The sequence below is a fragment of the Cololabis saira genome, chromosome 21 (genome assembly GCF_033807715.1).
Source record: "Cololabis saira isolate AMF1-May2022 chromosome 21, fColSai1.1, whole genome shotgun sequence".
NCBI classification, from domain to species: Eukaryota; Metazoa; Chordata; class Actinopteri; order Beloniformes; family Belonidae; genus Cololabis; species Cololabis saira.
Genome location: NC_084607.1, coordinates 31,229,732 through 31,252,495, shown reverse-complemented (window position 1 = coordinate 31,252,495; position 22,764 = coordinate 31,229,732). Strand labels below are relative to the sequence as shown.

Sequence of the window (22,764 nt, the reverse complement as noted above, 5' to 3'; positions counted from 1 at the left end):
ACATAGAACCACCCCGAACACAAACACTACAGCCCCAAACCAAAGCAGCGAGAGGGGACGAATGGGCAGTAGGGCATGCCCATATCAAAATTCCTGAAATTTCCTGAAATTTTATAGTTTTAATTCATTTTATTATTTTATTGATTTAATTTGCCTAAAGATGATTATTTTGTACTTTTGTCTGTTTGAATGGTTGTGTTAAAAAAATAAATCAGACGTTACTCAACAGTTACTCAGTACTTGAGTAGTTTTTTCACCAAGTACTTTTTTACTTTTACTCAAGTAATTATTTGAATGACTACTTTTTACTTCTACTTGAGTCATATTATTCTGAAGTAACAGTACTTTTACTTGAGTACAATTTTTGGCTACTCTACCCAGCTCTGCGAGTTATAAAGGAAGTGTGAAGAAAGATACATGAAAGCAGCAACTGTTCATTCACAGATAAGAAACCAAAAACCTTCTGGGATAAATTCCAGTGTTTTATCGAGGGCTTATCATTTGGAAGTGATGCTTCCTCTGCCTTCACAATTAACGAAGACATTGAAGGTGTTTCTGTGCTCAGATTCACCTTTGAGCGTACAAATGCCCTGCACTCCAGGATGTCTGTAAAACAAAACCTACTGTAGCCAGAAACCGCAGCCGATAGATGCCAGATGCTGATGTCACCACTTTGCTTGCTTTACTTCCCAGCAGTCAGCAAGGTTCACCGGCTTCAGAGGATCTCAAATAAATCCTCATTCAATCCAATTCAATTCAGTTTCCCTTGGATGCAACTCAGTTCAGCTAAATCAACCATTACACTGTCCGTACAGCGGCCCGGTGGTCAGCACTGCTGCCTCCCAGCAGGAAGGTTGCTGGTCAGGATCCGGGCAAGAGTATGCTTTTGTAAACCTGTCACTGTCCAAAAACACGCATGTCAGGTTATTTGGTAAGGCTGAGGCCACGTTTACACATAGCCGGGTATTTACAAAAACGGAAATTTCCCCCTCTACGTTTTGAAAAATTCCATCGTTTACACGAGATCGTTTTCAAAATCTCTTCGTTTACACGAATCCGCATAAAAACGCTGTTAACGTCATGCCAGCCAATCAGAATCCTGGAAAAAACATCAACAAATGACACGTGTAACTTCCAGTTAAGGCTGACTTATGGTTCTGCGTTACACCAACGCAGAGCCTACGGCGTAGGGTACGCGGCGACGCACACCGTACGGCGCGCATCGCCGCGTACCCTACGCCGTAGGCTCTGCGTCGATTTAACGCGGGACCATAATTCAGGCTTTACTTCCAAGACGGAACGAGAGTCTTTCGTTTGAAGTGACAGAGAAGTGGAGTTACTTTTAAGTGTGACTTTAGAATATAAAACAGGTAAAATACAAGAAGATATAGACGGTGGCCAAACACATTGTAAACAGGTGGCACTCATGACGCTGGTGACGTTTCTGTTGCATAATGTGACATTCTGAAGCCTAAATCTCCGTTTTCCTCTGTTTAGACGCAAACGTGAAAACAGAGTTTTTGAAAATCTCCACTTTGGCCGGAGTTTTCAGAAATGATCGTTTTTGGGGGCTTTGACCTCCGTTTTCGTGTAAACGAACGGCCAAAACGGATTAAAACGCCTCTGTTTTTGCTCCGTGTAAACGGGGCATGAGTTGGCTGTAGGGATGAGTGTGAGTTTGTGTGGTTGTTTGTTGATATGTGGCTCTGCGATGGACTGGCGACCTGTCCAACGTTCATCATCGTCTTACACTTGGAGCTTTTATATTAGAACCTACTCAGCCCGACTCGTTTCTTTTCAACACCCAGATGAGAAGTAGGAGGTTGGAGTGAAGCTGCTGTGACGTATTTGATTGTCTATCTAAACGAAGAAGACAACAACACTAAAGATGTAGAACCTGGAGGAGATGATAGATGTGCTGCTGGATCTGTGGCTTGTGTTTGATATCAAGTAAAAAAATGAGAGTGAGAGAAGCTTCAAGCGGTGACGCTTTTTTTGGTTTGTTAGTTCGTCTCTGCGCTGCTGAAAAGTCAGCGCGAGCCGTGAGCAGCTATGAAGAGACAGAGCTCCTGGTAGATCTGGTCGTTCCTTATCTCCGTCTAGATCCCTTTTTAATTCTCTCCTCAGCACCAGGTTTATGAACATCTGCACCTCAGAGTTGGATCACCAAACAGACTTTTGCGCTGCCCTTGCTGGTCGAATAAAATGAACAAGAAGGCGCCGTCAGAGTCGCTCTTTCTCTGATGTCACATCCTTACTCAGACGTCTGACTCCAACCCCCCGACCAATCGGTGGCCTGTAGTGTGATGACGTCAGATACAGATGACTCAGCAGCTTAGAACCTCAGCATGTTGAAGCCATGTCCACGACATGGTGATGATTGATTGATGGTGGATCCACCATCAATCGTCGACCTTAACCAAAAATCAACTATTTTGACCATAATCTGGACAAGCATGAAAAAAAGAATATATATAATAATATATATAATAATAATTATATATATATATATATATATATATATATATATATGTATATATATATATATATATATATATATATATATATATATATATATATATATATATATATATATATATATATATATATATATATATATATATATTCTTTCTATCTTGATGAAAGATCATTTCCTCACAACGATGGATCTTACTCTGAAAAAAGGTACATATCTGCAGGATTGAAGGGCTTTAATTTTGTGAAAATGGATTAAAAACGACATATTATTCTTACAGTAATGTTCTAGTGAGTTAAGTGTTACCCAGATTTGTGTGGATAATAAAGGCTTGCAAATCCCAGAGTCTTGAAAATCCCAGAGAACCATGCTGAAGAGTTATTCTCCCCCCCAGAAACTGCTCCTATGCCACTATGGTGTCTCCTTTGTCACAGCTTTGTGGCATCCACTAATGAAATATAACAAAATGAACAGGATTTGCTTGGATGATTGTACTCTGATCTGGATGATGATCTGGGTGGCCCCAATAGGGTGTTAATCTTGTGTAATGTTGGCGTCTTTAAGACGATAGTCACTTGAGACACCTCAAGCACAAGAAATATATCAAATTTAAATTTGTTTTCATGATCCATATTTGAATTGACACCCTCCAAGCAAAGAATGACCAGGAACCTTACACTTCAGCATGTTTGATCAATCCTCTCACCAATCAGTGTGACAAGAGGTGCTACAACAATGTCTGATGACAGAACAGCATGTTTTTTTTCAACATCAACACCTGAAAATCCATCCTTGTGAACAAAACAAAGTAAAATGATGAACCCATAAACAAGAAACATGGGATGTTTTAATTCACTGACTGATCTAACTTGAACCGTTTTATATTCTTTAATATAAGTCTTCAGCCATGGAAAAACCAGGAACAGGTCATTTTGAGTTGTTTACAGATTCTGAAAGTGGTGTTTAAAAGCTTTCCAATGATGTCTCACACACAGAAATCTGAAAATATTTGAAGACGATGTGGACTTTTGAATGTTCCAAATTAGTTTTGTGAGAAAATCAGGCCTCAAACTTCTCCAGGATTAACTCCCTCCTGGGGAGCCCGCTGTGGGGTGGAAACAAAAGCTGTCCACATTTGCATTAATTGGCCTAATACACAAATGTAAATGGTTATGAAAAGGACCCAGGACCCAGGAGGTCCCCAGAAAGAAAAGAGGTTGTAATAAATGTCGATCTAATGTCATCAACTGTAACCACTTTATGAGCTGATTAAGAAGAAATGCAGAGACAATAACTTGAATTTGGTCAGACCATTAGCAACGGTTTATTCATGTTGTATACATATCTACATCGCCCCACATTCTCCCAACTCCCAATCCTACAGGGACTCTTGTTGTTTGTTGACCGCTGCAGACCTCCTTTCCTCCGGGAGATGGCCGTTATTCAGTAGGCACTGCCGGCAAGAGTGCATAGGATTCATACTAAAAGTGTACGTGCGCTCAAAAGCCGAAAATGGCATGCGCACAAAAAAATCCTGATTTACAAAACCGTGTGCACGCACATCTGCACGCAATGTTCTCTTTATAAATCACAGTCCAGCTGGAAGGTTCTGCATGGGAATTCGCCTCATATCCCCCCCTCTACACGCCCACTTTTTACCATGTATGGGCAATGCAAAGTACTCCATGACTGTATTTGCATATGAATGAGCCTGCTGAGCCTGCACAGCGCCACCTGCAGTCTGTTTCCTACACTGCTGTGCGTCAGGATGAATGAGAGGTATCCAGCCACCGTGCCACTAAATTTCACGGAGACTGAGATGGAGATGTTGTGGATGAGGTGGAGGCAGAAAAACCACATTATTTGGTGGTCACAGTAGTGGCATCACTAACAAAAATAAAGTGAGTGAGTTGGCTGCCAGAATCTGATTTCTGGCCGCGGGAGCGCGCACAGCAGCCCGTTGAACGATAGCGCTAAAATGTCAGATTTTCAGATTATGAAGCTCAAGAATGAGATCAAGTCATATTTAGGTAGAAACAACTTTTCATTAACTGTATTTGGCCTTCAATACATTTTTGGCAGGTAAAAAGACCCATTTTCAGGGGAGAAGTCCGATTCTGGCAGGCAATCACTTTTTTGACATGATACCGGCACGGCGTGTCCTGCACCGTGGCTGCAGCAGCGCCAGAGCGATCCAAGCGCATGGCGCAGCTGGAAGTGTCCGTGTCCTGACTGACGCTGTGCTTCAAACACAGAGGGACACGATCAGCGCTATTATATTATAAGTCTGATATGTGATGACATTAACAGTATGACATGAATCTGGCTTCATTTCACCACCTCACCGTCTGCGTCGCCAGTTCCCCATATCTTCAAAATGTTTGTGCGCTAGGGTAAAAGTTTGCGTAAAGATACGCACATTTTCCTGTTTCCCGTTATTATTTATTTTTTTAAATCCCAACCTTTGCGTAGAAGGTGGCGTGTGCATCTTTCAAGCCCTGTTTCGTGCGCACCCAAGCTTTATAAATGAGACCCCTGGTCATTAGGAGCTTTGAAATGTTCTGCAGAAAACAATCTTTACACAAACCAAGCTCCTTAGCAGATCTCACATGGAGACGCCACACAGAGGCCTTGGACACATAGGTTGGTAGTAACTTCACGTGCCGATCCCTGTGGCCGGGATGTAGGCCGGAAGTTGGCCGGGCAGCGCGATGGCGTTGTCATCAGCAAAGTTCTTTGTAAAGTCCAAGACTGGTCTATCGCAGTTGATGGACCTGTATGTCTTTGGCCGTGAGCCCTTCTTCCTTAAGGGTCTTGCTCCGTTCTCATCAAAGTGTCTGATGATGTCCGTTAAAGGGTCTTTGAAAAAGGCAAAAAAGAAAATACTGGTTTCAGATTTCGGTTCATGGTAACTGGAAGTTATTCTTGTAAATCACTTGGGGGTAGGTCAGATTCACACGTCCAATTACAATACCGCATCATAAGGATTACAGTCCACACAGGCGTGTGTTATTCAAGTACATCATCAGGGTTTTGTGTTATTCAAATTATTAGCTGTTGCTCCTATTGTCACCTCTAAACCTCCTATTACAGCTCATTGTCTGGTTGCAGTCTCGATGTGTACGTCATTTGCATTTTTATTCACATGAGAGAGAAGCAATCCTCTCTCAGGGGAAATAAGTGTGAGACTTTGGTGAGTTGATTAAAAACAACAAAGCCGAAAAACACTGTTTCCAGTACCTGTACTGTATGTGAGTTTAGGTGACTAAAATTAAGACACTGAGCTGGATAAGCCTTAAGTAGATATCGTAAATGGTCTGAAACTCACCCCGTGAGGAACTGAAAAGTATTCCTGCAGATTTCATTGCCTCCGCTCATGTACGAGGTTCTGGGGTGATTTCTTGAGGGTTTCATGCTGGATGTGGTCATCTGTGAAGTAACAATCGAACACCTTTTGGCTTCCAGGTGTCCAATGATCCTCATGTCCTGCCACTCCTTCTCTGCTGCTAAAGAGTCCATCCGTATGTTATACATCAACTCTGGAGACAGTTTACGTCCACACAACTGTGTCCAATATTGGGAAGTCTCCTTTCTTCTCCCGTAGCATTTACAGTCAAAGTTACGAATAATCGCCGTTTATTTTTCTCTGTGGTCTTCAAATGTTACAGTGTTGATCGCTTCTGATATCTTATGGTCCAGCTCCTTCAGCACGAGTCCAAATGATCCTCAGTCTTCATCCTGAGCCATTCCTACCTGGAGATTAGGGATGTTCTCCAGGGTTATACAGTCACTCTCATCACGGACTACGTTTACATGCAGTCAAAATTCGGGTTATTGCTAATATTCCGGTTACTGAAACATTCAGAATATTCCATTTACATAGTAATTAATCATTTGGGATATCTGGATCAAACCAGCGACGCACGGAGAACATCATGACGCAATTCCCGTCATTTCTGCTCTTCTTCCTGTATCCAAATTCAAAACAAATGCTGCTTTGCGCAACTTTTCGCTCACCTTCTTGTAAATCTGGCTATCCAGGTACTTTCTACCGACTACAAATGCCAAAATGTTCATATCCTTCATTACATTTATGAAGTGATTAGTCTCCTCCTGGTCTTGGTTTCTCCGTGTTTATAAGAACTTCCTGGACTCAAAAGACCAGGATTCCTTGTGAACAGAGCATGTGCAGAAAACAAATTCATGTTCCGTTTGATGAGGGTATTCCGTTTGGCGTTTATATGATCCAATATTCGGGTTTTAAAAGGAGTAACCCAGGGGTCATATTCAGGTTTTAAAAACCTGAATATGAGCAAATTCGGGTTATTCAAAGGGGTTATTGGTGTTTACATGGCCGTGCAAATTCGGGTTATTGCCAATATTCAGGTTTTAAAAGGGTTATTGACTGCATGTAAACGCAGTCAATGTCTTCAGCTTCATCTGAATCCGAACTGGAGGCGTCCTTGTTCTGTAACAAGTATTCCCAAAATGTGCTGTAAATGCCACGATTTAGCTCTTTTGCCATCCGTTCTTCCAGGTCCGTCTTCATTCAGTGAAAAGATATGAACTTCCTCAAGTAGCAGTGTTGGAAATAAGGACACCAGAGCAGAAGACCTGCTTAAGTAGCTATGTGTTTCACTTGAATGTGCTGCTGATTGGATGAAAGACGTTACAAAAGCGTTTGAGTAGCCAGAGAGAGTTGATATGCAAATCAGATGTTGTAATCCTCCACCTGCAGCCAAAACTAAGAAGCGGCTTTTGCTGGGATTTCCTCTGAAAGTACCCACATTCAAACACAACGTTTATGGTCTTACAACCCTTCATACTGTTATTTGAAGTATGGAGGGGTATCTTCACAATTTCAGCTGGAATATTTTGCAAAAAATACCAAACAAATAATCAGATATTTTTCAGAATAATCGTTTTTCATTGTTTTCAGCACTCGTGCCAGGCCTACTTGTTGCTGGTTTTTCCATGGCTGGATAACAAAGTTAGGTGTACAACTGGTTTCTTTCCCTCAGTACTGTATGTGCAGAAATGGCAGTAAGACGGTATTGTATACTGATACTATCCACTTATATCTTGTCATATTGCAACTCAATTCACAGTAAATTATTTTAGTAGCTATTAAAAGAAAATGGGAACTTGCAACTTTTTTTCCCACCAGCATAAATTGAGCCAACCAAAAACACTTAATTCCTCATATGGAAATAGTCAAAACCAACACAGAGCAATAATAGAGCATAGAAACCAACAATATCATCTGGGGTGTTCAGGAGATCTGCTTTAAAGGAAGACATTCCCATCCGGGGAATGTATGAGCTCCGTCAGCTCTGACCCATCTCACATAGGCCACAAATGGATTTACCATTAACATGTTGCTTATATCTGCAATGAGAATGGATGTATTCATCATTCAGTGATGTGTCATGAAGACTCTGCAGTTGTCACAAATATTCATGAACTCCAGCTATGATCTGCTGATTTCTTCTGAATCTGTTGTACTTCAGCTGGAGTGAGTATAGATCAGGGGTCGGCAACCCAAAATGTTGAAAGAGCCATATTGGACCAAAAACACAAAAAACAAATATGTCTGGAGCCACAAAAAATGAAGTCTTAGAATGCCTTAGAATGAAGGCAACACATGCTGCATGTATCTATATTAATTATAACTGGGGGAAGATTGTTTTTTTCATTATGCACTTTGAGAAAAAGTCGAAAAGTTGAGAAAAAAGTCGAAATGTCGAGATTAATGTTGAAGTACAATCTCGAGAAAAAAGTCGAAATGTCGAGATTAATGTTGAAGTACAATCTCGAGAAAAAAGTCGAAATGTCGAGGAAAAAGTCAAATTGTCGAGATTAAAAAGGAAAGGAAAAAGGAAGAAAAAAAGGGAGAAAAAAAGAAGGAAAAAAAGAGAGAAAAAAGGAGAAGAGAAAAAAAGAAGAAAAAAAAGAAAAAATAAAGAAAAAAAGGAAAAAAAAAGTCAAACATTGAAAAAGCTCCAGGAGCCACTAGGGCGGCGCTAAAGAGCTGCATGCGGCTCTAGAGCCGCGGGTTGCCGACCCCTGGTATGGATGGATGGATGGATGGATGGATGGATGGATGGATGGATGGATGGATGGATGGATGGATGGGTGGGTGGATGGATGGATGGATGGATGGATGGATGGATGGATGGATGGATGGATGGATGGATGGATGGATGGATGGATGGATGGATGGATGGATGGATGGATGGATGGATGGATGGATGGATGGATGGATGGATGGATGGAAACATCCTTTCAATATTACGTCAACATACTTACCAAGAACACAGCGATGGAGCCCCCGGTGAAGAACCCCGCCAGCACATCAGCCCAGTGGTTGCGGTACTCGGCTACCCTCACAACGCCCACCAGCATGGCCAGGCACAGCAGGGTGAGGCTGATGGTAGGCTTGGTGAGCCGTGTGCCTTTGGTCTTAAACACTAGCGTCACGTACATCTGTAGAAAAGCAAGCAAGGGAAAGCACACAGGATGGTGCAACAAACACAGGGAGCCATACAGAACATGCTAAGTACATATGTGTCATGACAACTGGATTAGGGTTTTTAGAAACATGCAGTAAGTTGTCCTAGAGGCAGACAAGTTGGCTGGTTAAAGGTCAAAGTTGCATACAATTTGATGTTCTTAACCCGTGCTGTCTTCGGGTCAAGGAAGGAGGAAGGGAAGAAGGGAGGAAAGAAGGAAGGAAGGAAGGAAGGAAGGAAGGAAGGAAGGAAGGAAGGAAGGAAGGAAGGAAGGAAGGAAGGAAGGAAGGAAGGAAGGAAGGAAGGAAGGAAAGAAGGAAGAATGAAAAGAAAGAAAGAAGGAAGGGAGAAAAGAAGGATGGAAGGAAGGGAGGAAATAAGGAAGGGAGAAAACAAGGAAAGAAGGAAGGAAGGGAGAAAAGAGGAAGAGAAGAAGGAAGGAGAGAGCAGGAGGAAAGAAGGAAGGAAGGTAAAAAAGAATGATGGAAGGATGGAAGGAAGGAAGGAAGGAAGGAATGAAGGAAGGAAGGAAGGAAGGAAGGAAGGAAGGAAGGAAGGAAGGAAGGAAGGAAGGAAGGAAGGAAGGAGGGAGGTAGGCAGGAAGGGAAGAAGGAAGGAGGGAGGGAGGGAGGGAGGGAGGGAGGGAGGCAGGAAGGAAGGAAGGAAGGAAGGGAGAAAAGAGGAAGGGAAGAAGGAAGGAGAGAGGGAGGGAGGGAGGCAGGAAGGAAGGAAGGAAGGGAAGAAGGGAGGGAGGGAGGCAGGAAGGAAGGAAGGAAGCAAGGAAGGAAGGAAGGAAGGAAGGAAGGAAGGAAGGAAGGAAGGAAGGAAGGAAGGAAGGAAGGAAGGAAGGAAGGAAGGAAGGAAGGAAGGAAGGAAGGAAGGAAGGAAGGAAGGAAGGAAGGAAGGAAGGGAAGAAGGAACAGGAGAATTAGGTAATTTTGACCCAAAGACAGTAAAAGGGTTAAGTGTGCTAAACACCTTGAACTTTCAGGCTGCCGGTGCTAAAAATTGTACAAAAAAAAAATACAATCTGTGACCGAAGTCTCTTAGAAAATATGAAAGAGCATTTGAGGATGCTGCTCCGACCTACCACTGTGTAGAGTGCAGAATACACGCTGAGCGCTGCATCCTTACACGGGAAGGATTTACGTGCAGACATGACGACCAGCGGGTTGCCTGTGCAGGCGCGGCGCTCCGTGATGTACTGCATGGTTGACTGGCAGCCTAATGCTGTGTAGTTGGGTCGGCAGGCAGACAGGAAGTGCGGCGTCTGGTTTCCTGTCACCACCTGGCTGGCATTGGCGAAAATGGTGGTAGTGAATAAGCCAAAGGCGTAGACACCTGGGCACGAGATGTAAAATAAGACAAGTTGGAGTCATGAGGTTCCATTTGGGGAAAAGGAATAAAGACATTTTATCATTTATTTTTTGCATAGAAGAGGAAAAAAATAGCATGAGATATTTTTCTGATATCCAAATATGTCAGTACACTTGTGTCCTGAAATAGATCCCACACATTATTATCAGCTGAGGTGTGAAACTGCAATAGAAGTCGTCACCTCAGCTCATTCAGCTCAAGCTGGAAGTTTGTAGGATGATTAATATTCGTACCAGTCTTCCTGCCAGCATCCTGATAGCCCATTTTTATCATCCAATTAACAACTACATATATAAACTCTGGGTGACAAACTCTGCAGTGTAGTTGGTTGCACTCATTCTAGGTTATCTTTGATTATGTCTGTTTTTTTCTTGCTTTCACATTAAGAAAATAGGTGCTATTACACAGGAAGGTAAAGAGCAGAAAGGGATCCCTCACCTAGGAAGCGTACGATGCGCCTGAGGAGGGGGTTGAAGTAGCAGCAGTCTGCGGTGACGATGGTCTTCTCCTGGGTTCCTTCTGCCTTGGTGAAGAAAGCACATAGCTCTCCAACAAGAATCTGCCAACACACACACACCCACAAATAATGTTGAAAATGCTCAGTGGAATATTCATGGCACTAACAGACCAATTTGTTAGTGCGTTTGGTGTCACCGTGAACAAACTTATGGGTCTTATACTCTTTCACATCAATACATTAACACTTGGATACACCCAAATCGAAAGAAAACATCAATTCTAGTCACGAATAACATAGAAACTGGTACAAAACAGGCCCAAACCAAGATCATGACACCACCCTTTTACACGATGGATGATCCTGGAACGGTGGTCTCCATTATACAAATATAATGCTTCCCATTTTAAGTTAAAGGTTATTTTTTTGGTCTCATCTGTCAAAAAACATCTTACTGGCTTGTTCATGTGACTTTTAGCAAGTTGGAGACTGTACATGGATGTTCTTCAATATTTTTCTTCCATCCATCCATCCATCCATGCATCCCTCCATGCATCCATCCATCCATCCCTCCATGCATCCATCCATCCATCCATCCATGCATCCATCCATCCATCCCTCCATGCATCCATCCATCCATCCCTCCATGCATCCATCCATCCATCCCTCCATGCATCCATCCATCCATCCCTCCATGCATCCATCCATCCATCCCTCCATGCATCCATCCATCCATCCCTCCATGCATCCATCCATCCATCCATCCATCCATCCATCCATCCATCCATCCATCCATCCCTCCATGCATCCATCCATGCATCCATCCATCCATCCCTCCATGCATCCATCCATCCCTCCATGCATCCATCCATCCATCCATCCATCCATCCATCCATCCATCCATCCATCCATCCATCCATCCATCCATCCATCCATCCATTAACCCAACCCATCCATCCATCCATCCATCCATCCATCCATTAACCCAACCCATCCATCCATCCATCATCCATCCATCCATCCATCCATCCATCCATCCATCCATCCATCCATTAACCCAACCCATCCATCCATCCATCCATCCATCCATCCATCCATCCATCCATCCATCCATCCATCCATCCATCCATCCATCCATCCATCCATCCATCCATCCATCCATCCATCCATCCATCCATCCATCCATCCAACCCTTCAGAATAAAGACGACACTGTTAAGTTATTATAACCTTTCTACTCCTCTCCGACTTTCTGACTGTGATCAGATGTGTAACATCAGTCTTACGTGTAATAAAAAATAACAAAAAAAGCCATTGTATCTGGCTGCTCAGTTTTATGGCTGCTTTTGTGATGAGAAACATAGACTTTAGTCGGGCGACTGTGTCCGATTCGCTCCATATGAATCAGAACAGTGGTGCCTTTTTAGATTGATGGTCTCTTAATGGGTTGATAGTGTGAGGCTCATCTATATGAGAGCCAACCGCTCTCCAATACCCCAGCACATACTAAAAGTGAACGCCTCAATGAATACCTTTGTACAGCAAAGATAAGCTTTGTCATTAAAATCATTCTGACTATTTAAACGTTCTGCCGTGACTGCGATGGAGCCCACTTCATCACTGATTGTGTTCCAGAAACCCATCGACCTCCATCCCACATCACACCGTACATGATTCTGCATGTATGCCCCACGCTGACAATGTCTGGATCAATGTAGATGTCTGCAGAGTGAGCATTAAATTAAATGAAACAATGACTAATAATGAAAGACCAATGAGGAAAATGACTATATTCAGTACTGGAGTTGAGGGGGGATGAGGGGGGATGAGGGGGATTAGGGGTGATGGCATCCCCCCTGAAATAAAAACGGTCAAAATCATCCCCCCCTGCAAAACTGCCATCCCCCCTTTCCATCCCTTATGTCATTTCATCAATGAATGGGGTTTTACTGCTATTTCAACATTTAGAGTCATCATCAGAAAAATAACACCAGAAAAATAACTTATTTGACAATTTTCACCTGTTTCAAGTACATTTTCACTTTAGATTTATTTTTTTGCAAAAAAATCTTGTTCCACTGGCAGATTTTTCTACTTATTTTAAGTGAAAATCTACTTGAAACAGGTGAAAATTGTTGTTTTTTCCAGTGATGAGTCTTGTTTTAAGTGTAATAAGATTTTTTTTACTAAAATGAGACATTTTAACTAGAAATAAGACAAATATTCTTGTTAAGATTGTGAGTTTTTGCAGTGATCCATTTTACTTATCCTGTGAAGGACAGAGTCATATTGATAAGTTCAGAAAACTGTTTTTTATTGCTGTGTTTTGATGTATTTGATGTAAGCCCATGCAGTGGATATTTAAAGCTTACAGAAGGCTGCATTTAACTGCTGCTATGTCATTCCTGCAGTATTTCTGCAGGTGTTTTGGTCAGTGCTATTATTTGTAATATATTATATTATTTGTAATCAGCACAAATTATCTGTCCCCATATGATAAAATCCACCATCCCCCCTGATTTTTTTTTACAACTCGAGTACTGACTATTTCAGGCAAATCTCACACTTTGAAGGAATATCAAGTGGGTCTGGACAAGTCAGGAGTTAATGGCGTGCAGGAGCCCAGCTAGAAGGATAGTGCTGTGTAGTGCATGCCCAGCTGACTGGCTTCTTCCATTAAACAACAAAACCCTACTGGGTGCTCGATGGCCGTCCTCTGAACACTAATGCCAACCGGAAATCAAAGCAAACAGGGTTTAATCATTGGCTTCTACTCAAATATATGAGGCATATCATCACACTGTGAGCGTTCGTGGAGTAATTAAATGAAAGCATAGTGATTGTTTCCATGGGGACGTCTGGTCTGCAAAATGAAACAGGTACGGTTGGGCAAAGCTCCAGAGGAGTGGGACCCGGTCTTTTTTAGATGAAGACACACCGTTACTACTGTTACTGACAGCTCAACTCACAGCTGATCCAGTCGACTATTGTAATGCATAGTGAATGCTAAATTCATACTGTGAGAGGACAACACAAACACGACCTGCTGGAACCATTGTTCAATCCCCATAAGACAAGAAAGGAAAGAAAGAAGAAAGGAAGAAATTCAATTATGTTTGGCTTTAAGACGTGCACAATACAACTTCATTTCTGCCGTCTGAATGAGTGAATTAATCTCCCACTTAGTGGTGTTGTCATGGAAACATCCTGGGGTGGGACTCATCACCCTGGTAACGCAATTGATTCAGTGGGGAGGCTTATTGTATTTCATGGTTGAAGGATGTCATGTCTAAAACCTTATATGTATACGTATACACACTCGCACACACTCACACACACACACACACTCACACACACACACACACACACACACACGCACGCACGCACGCACGCACGCACGCACGCACGCACGCACGCACGCACGCACGCACGCACACATACACGCACACGCAAAAACAATTGTTTTCTGGATATAAATAAAAAAGTTGGCCTTTTATTGAACTTTGCCACACATCAACAACAACAGAGCAGATAAAAAAAGAGTGAGAGTAAATCTGGGAGAGCAGCCTAAGAGCAAGTTAAGTCTTTTTAATACCATATTAGCTTTATATCAAGAAGTTGGATAATGTATTTATAAGCTCAGGATGAAATCTTAATAATCCATTAGCACAGGATAAGACATTTCAGAAATGTGGAAAAAAAGAACCAGAGATGGCAGTCGTAAAGCAAGTTAATCTCCCCCGGCCCCATACAAACTATACACTTACAGTATACAGGTACAGTTGGATGATCAATTATATTAATTACATTCTTATGTGGGGACTGCCCTGGGTGTACCCTGCCTTCGCTGACGAGAGAGAGGTTCCAACAGCCCCCCGTCTATGAGCGGTGATAGATAGTGAGTGGATGGATGAACATTATTTTTGGATGCTGTTGGTGGTGAAGTGAGGACGCTTCTGCTTCAAATGAGCTTAACCCTTTACTGTCTTTGGGTCAAAATGACTTAATTCTCCTTCCTTCCTTCCTTCCTTCCTTCCTTCCTTCCTTCCTTCCTTCCTTCCTTCCTTCCTTCCTTCCTTCCTTCCTTCCTTCCTTCCTTCCTTCCTTCCTTCCTTCCTTCCTTCCTTCCTTCCTTCCTCCCTCCCTCCCTCCCTCCCTCCCTCCCTCCCTCCCTCCCTCCCTCCCTCCCTCCCTTCCTTCCTTCCTTCCTTCCTTCCTTCCTTCCTTCCTTCCTTCCTTCCTTCCTTCCTTCCTTCCTTCCTTCCTTCCTTCCTTCCTTCCTTCCTTCCTTCCTTCCTTCTTTCCTCCTGCTCTCTCCTCCCTTCTTCCCTCCGTCCGTCCGTCCGTCCGTCCGTCCGTCTTCCTTCCTTCCTTCCTTCCTTCCTTCCTTCCTTCCTTCCTTCCTTCCTTCCTTCCTTCCTTCCTTCCTTCCTTCCTTCCTTCCTTCCTTCCTTCCTTCCTTCCTTCCTTCCTTCCTTCCTTCCTTCCTTCCTTCCTTCCTTCCTTCCTTCCTTCCTTCCTTCCTTCCTTCCTTCCTTCCTTCCTTCCTTCCTTCCTTCTTTCCTCCTGCTCTCTCCTTCCTTTCCTCTTTTCTCCCTTCCTTACTTCATTCCTTCTTTCCTACCTTCCTTCTTTTCTCCCTCCCTCCCTTCCTTCTTTCTTTCCTTCTTTTCATTCTCCCTTCCTTCCTTCTTTCCTCCCTTCTTCTCTTCCTCCTTCCTTGACCCGAAGACAGCACAAGGGTTAAAAACCGTCTTTTTTCGTGCAGAAGAATGCTTTTTTGCTCTTTGTTCTTAACCAGGTGAACCTGAAAGACTTCTGGGAAAGATCATAGATGCACCAGGATAAGTGGGTGTTTGATTTGTAAATGACATTGTTGTGTGTGTGATGGAGATGTCAATTTCCCCCGAAGGAACCTCCCAAAGGGATTAATAAAGTCGTCTGAATCTGAATCTGAATCTGACTCTGAAATGCTGGCTATTGCTGCTCTGTGTAGAGTCTTGTGTGGGTTTCTCTGGATACACAAAAAATACGTACTGTATGTCAGGTTTATCAGTGATTCTAAGTTGTTCACAGAGGGAGTGTGTGTGTGACTGTTTATCTATATGTAGCTCTGTGGTGAACTTTGAATGACCTGAGAATAAGCAGACACGGGTAAAGCATCCAATTATTCCAGGTGAAGGATGGATGGATTCTGTTGATAAGAGGCACCAATTCTGTGTTTCTCACAAATGCATCTTTTTGATCCAAATGATTGTTATTTGTTGTTGTAGGCTGAAAACACGGGAGGTTTACATTAAAGAAAGTGCTTAGAAAACAAGGCTGACTGCCTAGAATTGAGCTGAGTGAATACTTAAGTGTTTCCAAACTTGGAAAGGCTGAACGTAAATACTTTTAAACAGGGTATGCATAAAATATACATGCATCTGCAGTTGGTTTATGTGCACTGGATTAGTATTAACTGAGGGTTTTTTCTTTTCTTTTTCTTTTTTTCCACTCACTCTAATCTTTTCCAATGTTCTCCTAAAGTTTACTGAGGTGGCTCGCTAAACAATTTCTTTACCCCGCCTACGAATATTGGTTCAACCTCCACACTCCCTCTGAGCTAAAAATTGAAAACGTTTTTTGTGCCACTGCAATTGTATAAAACAACTATTCATGACCAAAGAAAGCAAAAGGAAATTAAATTCAATTTAAAAATACTTTATTGATCCCCATTGTTGCGGTAGTCATGGTGTCTTCAAAGAGTCATTGTACAGGGTTATAATTTTCTTCAAACGAGACTTTCTTAGAAAATAGTTTTTGCAGGATGTAGCTTAGCAACAGCAGAGCTGATGTCATCGCAGCATCTGCAGCATCTGACGGTGGGATGTAAACTGCCACTATAACAACACTGGCGAACTCTCTCTGTAGATAATAAGGACGGAAACTCCCAGCCAACAGTTTAATATCAGGCTGCAGAAATGATGTTTCACAGAAGTATGTCCTTGATTAGACCATCTGTTGTTGACAAGCACTGCAACTCCACCACCCTTCCCTTTTTCTTCCCCTGTCTGCCCGAATTGTCTGAAAGCCAAGACAGAGAGATCCTGAAGTCGGGGATATGTTCCTGCAGCCACGTCTCAGTCAAACACATGATACTGCACCGATGAAACTCCAGATTTGTCCACATCAGCACTTCACACTCATCCATCTCATTCAAGAGACCTAATGTTCCCCATTATCATGCAGGAAGTAACTGGTTTAAATTTCTTCCTCTCTCCCCTCATTGCTTCTGCTTTACATCCACAACATCTCCTCTGCAACACATGGGACATTTGGAGTCCAGTGTTACAAAAACCCATAATGAAAACCAAATGATCATACAGAGCGCCTGAAGCTATTGCATTTTGTGTAAAATTATCGTACGCTACAAAAATAGTAAATTAAAGCTGCAAGCAGCGATGAACGGGCCCACGCACTCACGGCCGCCGCCCCCCATAAGCATATCAGAAACGATACCAGCCACGACTTCCTATGTCAAACCATTCAAAAGTTATAGCAGAAAAAAGGGACAACCAATCAGAAGAAGGGGCGGGGCTAGTTCAGGCTAATGACTCATTACAGAGTCCCATGACACCACCCACGACTCTCTATGTCAAAACAGTCAAATGTTATAGCAGGAAATAGGGACAACCAATCAGAAGAAGGGGCGGGGCTAATTTTCACCAATTATGGTCAAGGACTCTATACCGAGTCCCATGACACCACCCACGACTCTTTATGTCAAACCATTCAAAAGTTATGGCAGAGAAAAGTATTCTAGGGGGCGCTGTTGAGCCGTTAAGCCACGCCCATAAATGCAAACCATTAAATATCAAATTTATCGCCAGGCCTGGCTTGCATGTAAAATTTGGTGACTTTTGGAGAACTATCAAATATGGACCAATCAGATGAAGGGGACGCGCGCTTTTTCGCGTCTAGCATCGCCACGGTAACACTTTTGAAAGAGAAAAGTAATGCACGTAGTCGCAAGATGAAGACGCACATTTTGATGTATAACACACCTGGGTGCACGTTACGGTTCGGGCCGTATTAATTGCCGAAGGAATAGCATAAATTGCGCCAAAATTACACAATAAATTAAAAATGGCTGACTTCCTGTTCGGTTTCGGCCATGGCGCCAAGAGACTTTTCTTTAAGTTGTGTACTGATACAGGTGTGTAGCGATTTTCGTGCATGTACGTCAAACCGTATTGTGGGGCTTGAGGCACAAAGTTTTCCGGGGGGCGCTGTTGAGCCATTTTGCCACGCCCATTAATTTAACCATAAAATATCAAATTTATCGCCAGGCCTGGCTTGCATGCAAAATTTGGTGACTTTTTGGGCACGTTTAGGGGGGCAAAAAGGCCCTCCTTTTGTCAGAAGAAAGAAAAAAAAAAAGAAAGAAAAAAAAAAAAAAAAATTCCTACAGATACAATAGGGCCTTCGCACTGAAGGTGCTCGGGCCCTAATTAAACTGCAAGCAGAGATGAACGGGCCCTCACGCGTGCAATTTTCACCAATAAAGGTCATGGACTCAAAACTAAGTCCGATGACACCACCCACGACCTCTATGTCAAACCATTCAAAAGTTATGGCAGAAAATAGGAACTATCACATATGGACAAATGAGATGAAGGGGGGGCGCGCTTTTTGGCGTCTATCGTCGCCAAGGTAACGCTTTTGACTGAGAAAAGTAATGCCCATCGTCGCAGGATCGAGACGCACATTTTGATGTACAACACCCCTGGGTGCACGTTACGGTTCGAGCGAAGAAACGACCGAAGAAATGGCATAAATTGCGCCAAAATTACATGATTAATTCAAAATGGCTGACTTCCTGTTCGGTTTCGGCCATGGTGCCAAGAGACTTTTCTCTAAGTTGCGACATAATACAGGTGTGTACTTATTTTCGTGCATGTGCGTCAAACCGTATATTGGGGCTTGAGGCACAAAGTTTTCTAGGGGGCGCTGTTGAGCCATTAGGCCACGCCCATTAATGCAAACCATGAAATATCAAAGTTTTCGCCAGGCATGCAAACTTTGGTGAATTTTGGGGCATGTTTAGGAGGGCAAAAAGGCCCTCATTTCGTTGGGAGAAAAATAAAAACGAGAAAAACAATTCCTACAGTTACAATAGGGCCTTCGCACTGTCAGTGCTCGGGCCCTAATGAGAAACGAGTTTGCATATGGCGTGGGACTAAAGCCTGAATTATGGTTCTACGTTAAATCAACGCAGAGCTTACGCCATAGGGTACGCGGCTACGCGGGAGTCTCACCGTAGTCTACGCCGTAGCCTGACGTGCACCTCCCAAAAAATGGAACTACGCGTCGAGGCGACGCAGACCCAACGCAGACCGAGAGGGATGTGATTGGTTCACTTGGTTGCAACGCATTTCCGGTTCCGGTTCGTGAAGCAGTAGTGAACTTTCAGCGCTCTTTTCTTTGTGTGTGTGATTTTTTTTTTGGGGTTGTTTTGTTTTTTTGCACAATAGTTGAACTTATCTCTATGATTCACTGTGACCGGAAAAGCCGGAAGATAAACAAAGTATCAACTAGTGCTCTGGGGGGGTACTGCACCGCGGAGAAATGGAGTGACGGAGAAGTCCGAAGGGTTCACGATGGCGTCACGGCAACGGCGTAGGCTCTGCGTTGGTTTAACGCAGAACCTTAATTCAGCCTGTAGGAGGCGTGTCTGTGAGAGAGAAAAGGTGAGGATAAAATAAATAAAACGTGACAAAACATCAGATCAATTACAAAGAAATGACTCCGCTGAATCTGAGTCCAAATCAGACTAATAGTAAATGACGGTCAAGAGAGATTGTGAAATTATCGTACACTTCTGACCATTAATCGTACATCATAAGGAAGTCAGAATTATCGTGCAAATACGATAATTATCATACATCTGGCAATACTGTTGCGGTTTCAATCTGGGTATAATTTGGCCTCTTGATATCTTGATCAGCTACTCCCGCTCGTAACAGCTCGGTCATTGCTATGGTTACTCATCATAATAGGTGGTTAAAAAAAAGAAGAGAGAAACTACCAAAGGAAATCCCTCAAGACAGGTTGAATAATTAAAACAATCAATGATATCAATGACAGAGATTAGGTTTAAAAACAGAAATGTGTAAAAAGCTTGTTAGTTGGTTGGTTTAGGTTGGGGGAGTCTGTTAGAGGATCGTAGAAAATATAAATGATTAATGGTATTTCATTATAAACTGTCACTTAGATTTTTTCTTAGAGAGCTGATTGGACCAGAAAAAGAATCTGATCGTCAATTTTCCATGATTTAGCACAAAAATGACATGACTAGTTTATCACATGAATAAAACTTTATTAACAAATAAATGAAAAAAAGGTTTTATGAATGTATATTGAACCATAACTGATGATTTTAAGTTTAGCATCCTTCCTCAGCTGTGTGGTCTCAAGAGAACTGCTTGTTTGGCATATCTATGCTGACATTACAGAGGTTAAGGGATTTGGCCCAGTACTGCAACAGTGAATCATTCTTCTGTAAATGGCATCCATATGAATCATGAAGCGCATTATTTCAAAATCATTTCTAAATAATCTCTCTGCTGCAGCGGGATATGCTCTGACAAACACGGACTGGCCTTTACTTAGGACGACGCTGTCACTGCAGTTTAGAGACAGAAGGATTATAATTCATTGAAATTAAAACTTTGTGAAGCCTGCGCAAGATGCATTGTTCTGGGACATGTGATGTTGATCTGAGTGAATAGTGAATAAGAATGTACATGAAGACATGTATGATTAATAATACACACTGAAATGTGTCATAAACTCTATATGTACAGCAAGAGTGGGAAAGAAATCAGTACAAAGATAAGTACTTCATTGTATACACATAACACCATGGCATTACAACCTTTTTTTATCTGCACATGTAAGCTGGGTAAAAATTACATTTTAGACAATAATATCTATGTTTATATGTTTTCCATGTAATTTACAGGACTGTCTCAGAAAATTAGAATATTGTGATAAAGTCCTTTATTTTCTGTAATGCAAAAATGTCATACATTCTGGATTCATTACAAATCAACTGAAATATTGCAAGCCTTTTATTATTTTAATATTGCTGATCATGGCTTACAGCTTAAGAAAACTCAAATATCCTATTTCAAAAAATTAGAATATTCTGGGAATATTAATCTTAAACTATAAGCCATGATCAGAAATATAAAAAAAAATAAAAGGCTTGCAATATTTCAGTTGATTTGTAATGAATCCAGAATGTATGACATTTTTGTTTTTTTATTTGCATTACAGAAAATAAAGAACTTTATCACAATATTCAAATTTTCTGAGACAGTCCAGTAATCTTTTGAAGTTATGGCAACTTTGTAATTCCTTACAAATCTGGATGACAATCTTGTAGTTCCTTAACTTTGCAAAATCATAAATTAGTCAGATAGTAGCATGTTGTGTTATCGTCACCATCACTATCATCAGAAATTATGTCAAAAAAGCTGAAAGTGACAAATCAAGCACCATGACACTTCTGCAGCAGCAAGTTGTGATCCAGGTCCTGGTCCAGGTTTCTTCCCTCCTAAAGGGGAGTTTTTCTTGCCACTGTTTGGTTTAAGGTTTTTCTCCCACTAGGGGAGTTTCTACCTGCCATTGTTTATGTAATAATTGCTCGGGGGTCATGTTCTGGTCTCTGGAAAGATCCTAGAGACAACTTCTGTTGTAATAGACGCTATATAAATAAAATTGAATTGAATTGAAAGTTAGCGATAGTTTCTGTTGGCGTTCTGCTCTGCAAATATGTTACTCTACTCCACCTGTGTTAGAGATAGAAGATAATATGAGTTGTCAAAAACAAAATAAATGTAATTCGGCTAATGCAATCCAATGAAAACATCTCCAGTATCACAAACCAAAGGCCCACTTTGATGAAGCATAGCCGTGCAACTGTAAGACCTAATGCTTCTGACAAGATTAGGAAACGTATTCATGTGTAAAGTACAAAGAGATGCCTAGCTGTCACTGGCATCCCATTATCTGTCGTCAGCCACGGCGACCTCAATCCCCACAATGCAGAATACACATAAGAATAGGACTAATGGAGGATGCGGAAGACAGTGCACCAGTCGGAGTGCATCAGGATCATCACTCCCGCTGCTTGTGTGGAGTCCTCCTCAGTGTGCTGAATACGTGTCAGCAGGAGACTGCTAGCAGAGCAGTCACTGGAAATACAGAAGGGATGGCTCTAATACGAAGGAGACGGGGAAAGGTAGCTGAAAAGATCATGCTCCGGTTCACGGTTGAACAGCCACACGAAGCATACATGATCATACACCCGCCTTCATAAGGCATTCACAAGGAGAGAAGTAGATGTCCACCTGGCAACCCTGCACTCACAAAGTCCTGCATTTGTGTTCAGCAACGTGTTTGCACATCATAGCAACGGTTAGTGTGCCCTAAATTTGTACAAAATCTTTCATTTAAAATCTTGTTGAAGCACAACCTGTTCATTGTCGTGCAGCTGCCAAACTCATTGTTTTCTTTCCCATCATTTTTCTATTTCCTTTTTTTACACCACATCTACCGACTCAATATCAGGTCTCCTTTTACCTCGTACAGTCACATGCACAAGTACGCATCATTTGCACTAACAGGGGTATGCTCACTACTCAAGTTCTAAAAAAAATGTTATCATATGGGGACAGATAAATTGTGCTGATTACAAATAATATAATATATTACAAATAATAGCAGTGACCAAAACACCTGCAGAAATACTGCAGGAATGACATATCAGCAGTTAAATGCAGCCTTCTGTAAGCTTTAAATATCTACTGGGCTTACATCAAATACATCAAAACACAAACATAAAAAACTGTTTTCTGAACTTATCAATATGACTCTGTCCTTCACAGGATAAGT

The 22,764-nt window shown here is 42.1% G+C and overlaps 1 protein-coding gene across 3 annotated transcripts in view; it reads right to left on the bottom strand.

The window, feature by feature from the left end:
* plppr2a (phospholipid phosphatase related 2a) overlaps positions 1-22,764 on the bottom strand; it is an 80,907-nt gene that overhangs the window by 5,173 nt on the left and 52,970 nt on the right. For 2 of the 3 annotated variants that reach the window (XM_061711589.1, XM_061711590.1), the window contains exons 3-5: positions 10,804-10,924; positions 10,079-10,329; positions 8,786-8,962 (exon numbers count right to left, since the gene is read on the bottom strand). In XM_061711589.1, the coding sequence (XP_061567573.1) occupies positions 8,786-8,962; positions 10,079-10,329; positions 10,804-10,924 (549 nt within the window). Of the gene's footprint in view, positions 1-6,110; positions 6,230-8,785; positions 8,963-10,078; positions 10,330-10,803; positions 10,925-22,764 lie in introns of those variants that run through there. The other variant, XM_061711591.1, reaches the window with a different exon arrangement.